This window comes from Macrobrachium nipponense, chromosome 20, assembly GCF_015104395.2.
Source record: "Macrobrachium nipponense isolate FS-2020 chromosome 20, ASM1510439v2, whole genome shotgun sequence".
Taxonomy (NCBI): Eukaryota; Metazoa; Arthropoda; class Malacostraca; order Decapoda; family Palaemonidae; genus Macrobrachium; species Macrobrachium nipponense.
The window spans coordinates 24,995,267-25,008,157 of record NC_061089.1 but is presented as its reverse complement, the minus strand read 5'-3'; the positions used below and the strand labels follow the sequence as shown (position 1 = coordinate 25,008,157).

The window sequence follows — 12,891 nt, the reverse complement described above, 5'->3', positions numbered from 1 at the left end:
TAATCCCATGACACCATCGCACACGTGTTGATGTTGCTTCATAGCCTTGGCTCTTTCGGGCGATGGGATATAATGATCGAGAAAGTGGTGTTTTGAAGACCAAGGGGTTATAGCAGCATTAATAAAATCTACTACAGCCTCGATAACCGATACGTGCTTAGAAGAGCGTTCTCCCTCTTACCTAACCTGAGTGAAGTTTGAACTTGATTGGGAGGACACATTCGATACGAGAGTGTAATAAGGCTGGTGAGGGTCTTCTATGGGTATGATTGGCACTGACCGACGTTATGGAGCTGATGCCCACTGCTTAACAAAAGCTGTTTAAGGTTGTCAGCTGGGACTGGGCTGCCTCCTCCTCATTTCTCCTTTTTAAGGTTTATAGTCCAGTGCATACAAAGGGATGTCACCTCATTTTTCATCGGTCCTTAGAAGCAGTTTATTGGTTATAATTCTGAATAAGAGCCACACAGAAACTCCCATTAGACCTTCTTTCCTTTCAACCTTTTTATAAAGCTCGTCATTGTGTTTATTTACAAAATGTAAAGCCTTTACGAAGATAAGTCCTACAGAAGAGTTCCAACTTTTTGTCCAGACAGCTTTTACCACTCTTTACTTTGCTTCTGTGCTTCATAAATCTCTATTTTCGACGAGTGCTGTTATCTTATATCAGTAAATGATGTGTTGACATGTTCATATAGTTTGCGAATTTTCAAAGTATGATCTTTTTTCACAAAGGCTTTAACATAGTGGGTTTTATGCCTCGCAAGAGGTTGAATTTGGTAGTCTTTTTCCACAGAGGCATTAACTTACGGGAATTTAATCCTCAAAAGAGGTTACCTTTGCTGGCCTTATTTTTCACAAAGGCATTTACTTACTGGGCTTTACACCTCTAAAAAGGGTACCTTTGCTAGTCTTTTATTTTTTTATTTTTTTTTTTCAAAGGTATTAATCTACTTGGTTTAACGCCTCAGAAGAAGTTATCTTTGCTAGCTTTTTTATTATTTTTATTTATTTATTTATTTTATTTTATAGAGGCATAAACTTACGGGGTTTTGCGCTTCGCTAGAGTTGTTTTCGTTAGTCTTTTTTTCGTATTGTAGATTTTTTTCTTACAAAGACATAAACTAACGGGGTTTTACACCACTCCGGAGGTTGCCTTTACTTGCCATTTTCTTCCCAAAGGCATTAACTTGCGGGGCTTTTCGCCACCGCACCGCACCAGAGGATGCGTTTGCTTTTTTTTTTTTTTTTTTTTTTTCTCTCCATAAAGGCGTTACCTTACTGATTTTTGCGTCTTGATCCTTACCTCACCGCGAAGTGTACCAAATATATGACGGGTACTGAGGCACCATCCAGTTGTCGTATGTGGGGCTGTTTCTTGCTTAAGTTCTAGTAATGGTATATGGATACAGAAATGCAACTTTTAAATAGTCATGTATGTGGATGGATGTGTGTGTGTGTGTGTGTGTGTGTGTGTGTGTGTGTGTGTGTGTAATCTGATCATCAAAATCTGGTTTGCATTAAGAATTTCAACATTCCATTTAAAATCTTTCCACCACCTGATAATGAAGTATTAATTAACTGAGAGGTATTTAAACATTCTTTTTAGAGTTAAAGCTTCTTTTCTTTATTAGTTTACTGCTGGATTTCCCTCCGTTTTCTTATATTGTTGCTTGTTGAACATTTTGTGTGTGTGTTTGTTTCCCATCAGATCACATTGGTTGATTTCAATGGTTTCCGCTTTCGTTTATGTTTACTAACAGTATATTCTTATTTTTTTCAGCTGGTCAGAAAGTGCCTGACATTAACAAGAAACCCAAAAGCTCGTCGCAAATGGTAGGTACTAATCAAATTGTAATTGTTCTAAGGTTGTATTAATGGATGTCTTGTCAGAAGATTTTCGACACTGGAATGATTTCAAACAGACGTCTAAACTTAATATTATTCGTGGAAAGTCTTGGGTTGCTAGACAACTTGTCACAACAAGACGGTAACTCGGTGTTGAAAAATGTCCGAGGTTCAGAAGAGACGCTGGTTCCCTCTGTTAAAGTGACGAAGATTTTCAGTGCGTTCGCATAGCTGGCGAATGACGGGGAAAATGCTCATTCCTATGCATAGAGTATGATCTTGTAGGCGAATGTAAGCGGGCGATAAGACTACCAGAGTCAGGGGAACACGTCTCGGAATATGCTTAAGCATTTCACTGCTTTTGCCGTTGTCTAAAAGTTGAGTGACATGTAGATGCGTAACCAAGATGTGTAGCTCTGAATTGTTCCGTAGGTCAGTCGAAAATTGCACTCAATGAAATATATGAGTGAAAGTTTCGACTGATGATAAAAATAGCACCGAAATTATGTAAAAAGTAATTTATTTCTTCGTCTCAAAATTTCCCCTTACCCATTTGGGCGCCCTTTGATGGTCAAAAACCTTTAACTTTTGTCTCGCATTTATTTAAACCACCTCTTTTGTGTGATTTTGAATAGCTGTTTGATGATATTCTGTTTTTACCTGTGTTATGAGAATGCTATCTATCACAAGAACTGAAATTGCTAATTCAATTACTTCAGCTTTGTCAATGAAGATATAAATATTCGCATAATATAATTCTGATGATTGCGTACATCTAACACACACATACACATACACATGTATATGTGTATGTTTGTGCGTGGGTGTATTTAGATATAATAACCTCTGAACGCAAAGAGACATATGTACATATATAAATATATATATATATATATATATATATATATATATATATATATATATATAATATATATATATATGCGTGCGGGTATGTGTGTATACATTTATACATATATGACGACTTTGAAAATACTCAGGTCTCTAAAAACACCCTTTTATATAAATTCGTTCTCTTTATTTTATCTTATTTTTTTGTGTGCTACCGCCCTCATTTTATGAGCCCAAGTCCTTTAAGGTCGGCAGAATGTTATTACTCTGGCCATGACTGTAATAAAGTGTAAAAGAGAGATTTTGCCGTAATTTTTCTGTGTGATGATGAAGCCCTTGGAATAAAGAATGCGAAAACTCATGAAAATCCAAAGAGATATTTTAGGCTAGTGTAATTTAGCAGAAATATGAGGAAATTATAATGAATTATAAACTATGGTCAGAAAATCTCAGGATAATAAGAGGAAATAGGTTGTGTGATCATTTAAACATACAATGGTAAATAAAATAAGCCCTGAAAATCCAAAGAAATACTGTAAAATATTGCAAAATAAAAAGAAGGAAAGGCAGGAAAATATAAATAATTATGGCTAGGTTTTGATAGATATGATAGCGTTTTCTTTTATCCATAAATAAATAAATAAATAAATAAATAAATAAATAAATAAATAAAAAGATGAAATCAAGGGAATGGACTTCCATCATCTTATTTTCCTCGCCTCTTAATAAAATTTATGATTTTCATTTAAACAATCGCAACCAACGCCGCTAAACTAGAAGTATGAATAATGTTATAAAAGAATATCTTTAACGAAATGAAATTGTTCGTCATTGCTGATATGTAGTAAAATTACCGTTTTTAGAATATAATCATTTCATGGAAGAAATTAATCCCCATTGCAGTTACCTGTACTGTGCCAACTTATGGAATCTAATATTTTTTGTATGTAATGAAATAATCCCCTTGACTGCTACAAAGAACATATTACTAGTGGTTGAATTCAATGTTACCATGAAATAAAATCCCCCATTGCTGTTACTTTGCAATATGACTACAAGGTTCATGAAATGTAATCAGTTCTCCCCTCTAGGCTCCTTGCTAGAAATATCTCACAGGAAACGCAGGGGGAAAAAAGAGCTGTCCACAGTCCCATGGCCTCCCTCTCGAGAGGTTATTTACACTTTCAAGCGCCCTCCTGCCCTTAAACACGATTCTGGTAGATGTTGAGGGCTTGTCACCACTTGACCCACAACCGGTAAAGGGGTGAAATAAATAGTGGCATGCGTGGAGGAATTACGCTGCATTTTTTAATTCCCCATTGCTGTAAGTTAAGTATTGACGACGTGCATGATGCAAATTCGAGTAGAAGTGGCTGTTTGCTGTTACAGAACATATTCTGAAATTTCTGATTCACCTGATATCATGAAAAAGTAAAAACTGTCTTTTTTTTCTGACCGTAAACTTCTGTAGCGATATCACTACTGCTTTAATACAGCCATATATATGCTTGTACCTCGTCTTTTTTATTTTCCTTTAAAAAAATCAGTGACTGAGTAAACACTGAGGTATTGGTCATTAAATAGTTCGGTGTTACATGCGAATGTTGTTCTCTTTGCTGTGTGCCCTCCTTATTGATTTTACATGGGAAAAGTAGTGAAAGATGGAAGACGAATTAAAGTAAAGATAATGACTTGCCATACTTAGAATAAGCAGATAAGCCTACTTAGGACTTGAGATAATCTAAGACTTTTAAAAGGACAGTACACACAAAAAAATATCGCTAGATGGGGAACAGAATGTTGAGATTGAGTCATAAGTATTATGAACTGGCACTTGATACAAGTTCTTTTGAATCTATGTTTATCGAAATACCATGGAAGGAAAATCAAGCAACGGGCAGGTTGAATAAGATTATGAAATGAAACAGACTGAAATTGCATGCGAAAGTATTGCCATACAGACATGAATCAAGAAAGAAAAAAAAAACTTGATTTGAGAGTAAATCTTTAAGACGAATATTAGGTGTCAGATGACGAGGTAGAGGGAGAAATGTACCGTCAAGGAAATTCTAGAAGTTCCAAGTGTAGTTGAGATAATGAGATGTAGAGTGTGTGGACATGTTCTTTTGCAGCATCCCGGAAATAAAAGTACGTGAAAATGTTTGGCTTCTGTGGGTACTAGAAGAGTTGGAAGTCTCAGACCAACGTGGATGAGGATTATGAGGCGGGAGACGACGAGTGGAGGTTTGTGGAAGTGAAAGCGCAACAGAGATATGAATGGCGGAATTTTGCAGTCGACCTTAGCGTCGCATGACCTTGGAGGCACTGGTGATGATAAAAAGAGAGACCAAGTGGCCCTTCAAAAAATTCCTTTCCTTTGACTCAAATTTCAATTCATGCAATTGTGCATACTTCTCTGAGCTATAAATGTGCATTGTGGTCAAGAGGTTAACCATCTTAACCGCTGTAATGGATTAAAAGGTCAGTGTTCAAACTGATTCAAGTGTGAGGAATTCGGACGCAATGAAATCCAATATATTCCAATAAAGGTACAAAGCAGCTTTTGAATAAGAAAACTCTTTGTGCAGTTGCAGTTATTCGGAGAGAGAGAGAGAGAGAGAGAGAGAGAGAGAGAGAGAGAGAGAGAGAGAGAGAGAGAGAATAATCAATGTGTTCAGTCAAATGTGCTTGCAGTCTACCGCTCTTAAGTCGAAAGTTTTTCAGTTAATAAGTTCGGAATGAAAATGTCTAATCAAAAGCGCATTGCAATGACAACAGATAGAAGTTTATAACTGAAAACATTCTGTAGATCAAGCATTTCCTTCTTTGCTGAAGGAAAGTCACGGCAGTACTTGTTAGACTCATCCTTAATATCTACAAATATTTAGACATTTTTCTTTATAAATATTGCAAATTAACTTCTAATGGTAGAATAACGAAAAAAAGGGTCTGATGATCAAGTAACTTGTTAAACTTTTAAATCTTTTAAGTTCTCATTTAGGATGAGATTTTTAAAATCGATAATGGAAAGTTCACTTTTTAAGGTAAACAAGGCATGTTGCAACCTTCAGCTTACTCGGGACACGTGCTAGATTTTCCTCTCTCGCATAAGTTGTAAATATTATATTCATAACTTACCGTGAAGTGGTTTTCTTAGTTAATACTCATACTTAGTACTGCTTATACTAACAACAAGGATCAAATAAAAAGGACAAAAATTAAACGCATTCATATATTTTCAGTTATAAGTTGAAACAAAGTAATCAAACAGAAACACAACCTAATTCAGTACAACAAATAAATTAAAACGTGCTAAAATCTATGGTCAAATAGAGCCTTGTTTCACCAACGAAAATTAAAATAAATACGCTATATTTTATTAGAAATAAATTTTCTGTACTGTTTAACATGCACATTATTTGTTTTTTACATTTTCATTCTAATTTATAAATCATAAATATCCTATTCTAAAATTCCTTTGTCTTTAACTCGACGCAAAAGACCTTTTTCAGACGTTTATAGGCTCTTCCATATGGGTTTCTTAGCCCCCCAACCATAACAACAAAATAGGCTTACTCCCCGAGTAAGCGAAATTCCTGTTTGTTTCATATGCAAATACCTATAGGTTATTTAACTCAGAGGTTAACCTGCGTCGCTTGTTTGCAAATGGGTGAGCTATGTGAAATGTGGCTCCTTTTACTTGACATTAATCGACTTGAATTGAGATTTAAGCAGCGTTATACTTTGCACCGTACAGTTCGCGAGGAGATACTGATTGTCTTGGGAACTGACATCTCATCCTAATTTTTTGTGACTCAAGTGCAAAATAACGTGAATATGGAGTGTCTTATCAGATTCCCGTAAGAAATTCTTCATTATTGGTTTATTTAAACATCGTGTATTAGGAATATTATAGTCTTTCGTTGATGCTGAGTCCAAATTGTTTCAGTTGGTACATATAACAGAAAAGGAATCTTACTTGCATGTGTTCTTACATAGTGTTTTTAAGCATATTTTCATACTTTTTGAACACTAATTCAAGAAGATTGAAGATTGATGATAGGTCAAAGAAAGTTTGTATTTTTTGTCAGTGTCAGTTGTAGTATGTTTTGAAAGGGGGAAAACGTTAACGATAACTTGATTAAGAATGAAAGTAACAATGCATTGTGTGTGCCGAGAACAGATGTGGACGTCGGAATGTTAGCACTCGTAATCTAATGGGAGTTGTGACAGTTGTAGCTGTCATTTAAGGCTTCCTTTTTGTATGGTGACGAATTCCTTTGTCAGGAACCCAGTGACTTGTAGTTATTTCACTTGATACTTCTTCATCGTGCACATGTTAATGTTCCCAGAGTACAGATTGGGAGAGCACTGTAGAATGAATGGCGTGAACAGAATTCAGATATTAAAATGTGCAAATAATACAGTCAACAAAGATAAATTTAAATTTAGAAATTCAGAACTAGCTTACATCTGTTTTTGTTGACGTTCTCATCCTAGAATTCCCTTTGGAATATGTTTCAAAGTTTCATTTGGCAATGGCTATTATGATTACAATTAATATTTTTTTTTACATACAGTACATTTGAACACGGCTGTGTACCTTATATAAAGAAATAAAAACAGAATTTTCTTGTGGAATGAGCATTTGAAATGGGTTACTAACTTCCTTTGGTTATTACAAGACCTGGATCTCACACAATTCATCTCTCTCTCTCTCTCTCTCTCTCTCTCTCGTAGGGCTAAGGCAGAGCAAACTGAATGACCATTGTTCGAGTCCCGGACTGAACGATAATGGACGATATGCACGCGCTCCCCTAAAATCCAGTATGCTTAATCGAATCAGTAAATTGGGTACCTAGTTGTTACTGGACTACTGTGGGAGAAAGAATAGGGGAAAGTGAGAGAGTGAGGGGAAATACAATACACTTGAGGGTTAGTGGTGATCTGTCAAAATGTAGACCATCAAAACCGGTAGACTAGACCTAGGTAATCCTCGCCCCATGAGAGCGAAACTATTCACAAGCTATGCTTAAGATTCTCCTTGATTGACCACATGTCGTACCCACGGTCGGATGAGAAGAGGCGACATGTACTTGTTCCCTACAAATCCAAGGGCTTTTGTTGACCAAAGCTACAAATCCAGAGGCTTTTGTTGACCAAAGCTTTGAAATCTCAACCTACGTGTTAGTTGGCTGTTGTGGGTTGCTGCTGCGATGGAGAGGTGTTTGGTTGGGGGGTGGCAGAGGGGTGGGGGAGAATGAAAGTGCACTTTATTGAACACCTAGAAATTTCTTTACAAAACTAAGCAACCCATATGCGTTCCAGTGCAAGAATATCCTCTGATAGCATATGGCATGTGCTGGGATAATTAGTCACATTTTTGCCATCTTATTGATAAGAAAAAAAATAATAAATAAAAAATCAGCCGACATAAGTATTCAGTATTCCCTTAAAATGTATACCATCACAACGTTGGGTCTGAGCCTCGACGAAGAATATAATCCCCAACCGACCTGGGCGAAACTCTCTCTCTCTCTCTCTCTCTCTCTCTCTCTCTCTCTCTCTCTCTCTCTCTCTCTCTCTCTCTCCTCTCTCTCTCTCTCTCTCTCTTGTAGATGAGTCCTACGTAAAAAGTTTGTAACTTTTTGATCCATGGATAGATTAGCGTATTAGTATTTTTTTTATTTGGATGGGTTCATTGTTTTGTATTGCAATGCATTGTACTTTCTTGGCGTAACTCATTGTAATGGAATATTTCTAAGTACGAAGGAAAGTACTTGGAGTACTACAGGGAATATCAATTTTAAAGATTAGATTCAAGGATACTATTAGATTTTTTCATAGATATCTTTTCAGTAAACACTTGATTCGCTAGTATAATATATATACAATATATATATATATATAACATAAAAAGGGGAAATGTACAGATTCATCATTTAACTTCGTATACTTTTCTTTGGTTATGCATTAAAGGTCTTAAAGACTTGCAGATCTGGAGTTCTTTTTCATTGTTATTTAAAAACGAGTATACAAGGTATTCTATGACAACGGTATACTTGGTGTGTAACTTAAGAACTTGGTAAGCCTAGTCGAGCACGAACTAATAACGGCTGCAGCTTAAGACTGTTGACCTGATACCGGCAGTCTGGCCTATCGTCCTCATCAACGTCCGAATGCTGCGCACATGCAGTCCCCGTGATGTTGGACTCGTTATGCATGCTCATTGTTCGTGCTGCAAGCATTACGTTAGCGGGAAGTGGCTTCCCATTGCTTCTGGAAGTGGTGGGATCTTGTTATTGCGTATTCTGAGAGGGCAACTGCTCTCCTCCCGACTTTTAACTATTTGGTAAGACAGAAAGGACCTGAGAACTATGTTTAATTCATTCATGCCTTACGTGGTTTATTGATGCAGTAGTGACATTTTTTATTGCGTCGCTTCCCGTGTCTTCGTGCTGTCCGTTGTAAGTCATGTGATTATCTTGTGAAAATGAAAATGAATGGGAGACTGGAAAATTTGTAGGTAATAGATTTGTGACAAAATTAATTGCACAAATTTAAAGGGCCACATTATTTGTAATTTGCCAATAAAATAATTTAGTTTTGTTAAGTTCCTAAGTAATCAGAAGTTAGAAATAAGATTTTTACGAGCGACTCGCATTTTCACCTACCTTTAATCTGTGGAACTATCATGAATAGTGGCTGGTGAATAATTTCTCGAAAAAACTGATAAAATTTAGCCAAAATGCAATAAGGAATTCAGAGCACCACCTATGGCTGTCAAAAGCCTCCCTCTTGTAAGTGCAGCCAAGTGAGCATATAGAAAAGACGCTTTTTCCTCATCTTGCTCTAAACAAGGGGCGCCTGACACGAATGTGGTGAGGTTTTGTTTGGTCTTGATGTGTTCAGAGTTAAAGGCGACAATTTCACCGGGTCTAGTCTTTCAGTTTTGTGGTAGCACTTCGTGGACTTTTTGCACTGATGTTTTTAACTTATTTTCTTAGTATCTGAAGTTGCATAGTATTGTGTTAAGAGATGAAATCATAATTGGTGTATTACTCAGATTACATGTAGAAGCATTAATTGCTATCATGTGATATCGCACTGTAATTAGAATGCTTAATGAATTGATGAAATTTAATTCTCTCTCTCTCTCTCTCTCTCTCTCTCTCTCTCTCTCTCTCTCTCTCCTCTCGCTCGTCTCTCTCTCTCTCTCTCTCTCTCTCTCTCTCTCTCTCTCTCATATCCAGTTCTAAAGCAAGAACTAGCATCATTGCTTTCAGCAACAGGAAAATAGCTAAATCCACACAGGGTAGGGCTTCGAAGTAGTCTGCCTTTGTCGGGATTGAATCATGCTGATTGCATTTGTCTTTTGTTTACATTTTGAATGAGAAGAGCTTTGAATATTAATTTACTCTACGGATGTGCAGTGCCTTCCCAGAATAGATGTAACTATGAGAATTTAAGTCTGATAAACCTGCTTCTTATGTCAAATTGGACAGTTCGACTAATTCCGTCTTCCTGGAGACAGTCACGTAGTTATACATTGGTTAGTTGGTAATCTGCAAAATGATAGACTTGTAACTGACAGCCTTCAATCATCCATTTTCTCCATTCTCTTCGTGCAGATTTTACCTGTAATCTTATCTAAAATGTCAAACACTCGCTTGCAATTAGCATACACATTAAAGAAGGCACCATGGTCTTGAAGCATAGAATATACTAATAAATTCATGTCAACTCAGACGCAGTGAAAGTTTTGCGCTGTTCGACCACTTCACAAGGAATCGGTCACTTAAACACCTTGAGAAGAAGAGGGATAAGGACAGGGTCGTACTTGAGTCCTTATTCGCGACACTCCAGCTGTGACAGATACTTGAGGACCCGGCATGAATTATCACCCTCCGCCAAGTGTCACACACCCTGTGAGCTCTCTCGGCCGTGAAAGGTCCTCTCTCTCTCTCTCTCTCTCTCTCTCTCTCTCTCTCTCTCTCTCTCTCTCTCTCTCTCTCTCTCTGGGGAGGATTTTTCTTATTTGAATGTTATATTATACATACATACATATATACATACACTATGTATGTATATATATACATATACAATATATATGTACGTGTATATACTATACATACATGCATATACAGATACGTACATATGCATACATATTTGGAAATATTCACCAGCAGGCCTTTTTTCCTTTGGCAGGATATCCTCCAAAAGGTGCGAGCCTTCCCTCTCTTTGCAAATCTTTTAGTATGGGGTTTTTGTATTTGTTGGTGTGGAGGGACGTTGCTGTTTGTTTATCTGCGAGTGTGGCTGAATATTCATTGCCATTTTATACGTGTGTTTATCTCTTTGTTTACTATTGCCAGTAAGAAAAAAGTTCACTTGCAGTCTTTTGCGAATTATATCGTTATGTCTATCATAATATAGAAAATATTTTATGACTTCGTGAATCTTTCTCGTTTTTGTTAAGCTAAAGAGACAGGTAGGACACACATGACAGGAAATACAGACTAAACAAATTATACGGTATGATTCAAATTTTTGAAAATTATTTTCTTCTTCTCCAGATAATATCAAAATGCTTCAGAATTAAATTCACTATGGGATCACGAGAAGTGTGTATATCTTCGAAAAATTATGATAGTAAATGCACTGACTGTGAGCGAAAGTCACTGCATTATTTTTTATTTATTTATTTATTTTTGTGATGGATGACGTAAAGCAAAGCCTGTACCCTGTAAGGTCAACATTACGAAGATAGACAATAAAGACTGAGATAGGTAATGTGACAAACGATAGTATGATGGAAATAAATCTCATTAAATTATCCTTTCCCTTATAAAAACAAGAGAAATGATGTAAATAGATTTTATAAGGATAGGGAGGAAGTTTCCGGTGCCAAATATTTTGCTACTGGGCAGCATCCCGTTGCGCCTGTTACAGACAGGGGAGCTCTAGGTTAAATATTTACCAGGTATGACCCCATCCCTCACCCTGGACGTTACCTTAGGGCCTACCAGGTAGAGTCAGGTTACCTCTTGTTAGGCAGGGCGCCTGGCTTCTTAAAGTAAACACGAGAGTACTAAGGCTGTCGGAAAATTAGCAGATCTCCTGTTAGATCATTTATTGCACCGTTGAAATGGCAAACACATAGGAACTTTTGTTGTTTAAACAAAACACATGTAACTTTTACACATGTTGTACAATTAAACTATTATAAACGATAATTCAGCCCCTATCAGCCTCAGCCTGACTAGATTGTTATTCATACAAACGCTACTGCCGTATGTGCTTAGATGAAATGACAGCAAAAACTGTAGAGAATTGTTTCGTGCTTTTATTTGTCTGTACTTTGGTGAAAATCTGTGTTTGCCATAAACACAAACACACACACATAGTTTGTAATCCTGCATATTACTGTCTTCATACTTTTTCATCATGATTCGGGATTGTGTTTTTGAGATATTCATACAAATGTGTATGAATATCAAAATTAATTCCTAGTGGAAAAATGTCCTTGCGTATACAATTTAGTAAATAATACTACATTAGTTTAAAACTGAACTTGGAAAAGTAAAGTAATGTGTTCATAACTAGTGATTCTCTCTCTCTCTCTCTCTCTCTCACTCTCTCTCTCTCTCATCTAAGTGGTTTTTATAAGTACTAGTGATATGACTATGTCACTAGGAAATTTTATAAAATTTTCTTTCACTTCGTCATTTTCATTTATATAAGATTAAATTATTGGATGAATATCTTGAAAAAAATCAGATTTTCTTTTCTAGAAAATGATGCTCGTAATTTATCTTATAGAATAGGAAATTATGCTTCTTGTGGGGAATGTAACACCGAATATTTAATTTAGAGAAAGGCTACGTTTCGATCCAAAGTGAAAGTGACAGGAACATATGTTCATGTTTTTGGATTAAGACCGTGTCATATGAAAATAACTTGTCTGTCTCTCGTGAGATAATCAGTTTGATTCATGTTTACATAAGTGCTCATCGTTGTCTTTCTCATAAACATGTAATTTTGAATGCTATATCATTTTCAACTCTTAGACCTTCTCACAAGTTCAGGAGTTGGAGATAAGTTTGTTATTGCTTGATTTACAATCCGTGAATTTGTCTCATTCCATTCATTTTTTTTCTTTTTTTTCTCTTCAATTTTTGCTAAAATAATTAA

At 36.3% G+C, this 12,891-nt stretch overlaps 1 protein-coding gene across 1 annotated transcript in view; it reads left to right on the top strand.

The window, feature by feature from the left end:
• Window positions 1-12,891, top strand: part of LOC135223627 (neuron navigator 3-like) — a 451,104-nt gene that overhangs the window by 110,287 nt on the left and 327,926 nt on the right. Inside the window, exon 3 of the mRNA XM_064262246.1 lies at window positions 1,784-1,836. Within this exon, the coding sequence (XP_064118316.1) occupies window positions 1,784-1,836 (53 nt within the window). The remainder of the gene's footprint in view (window positions 1-1,783; window positions 1,837-12,891) is intronic.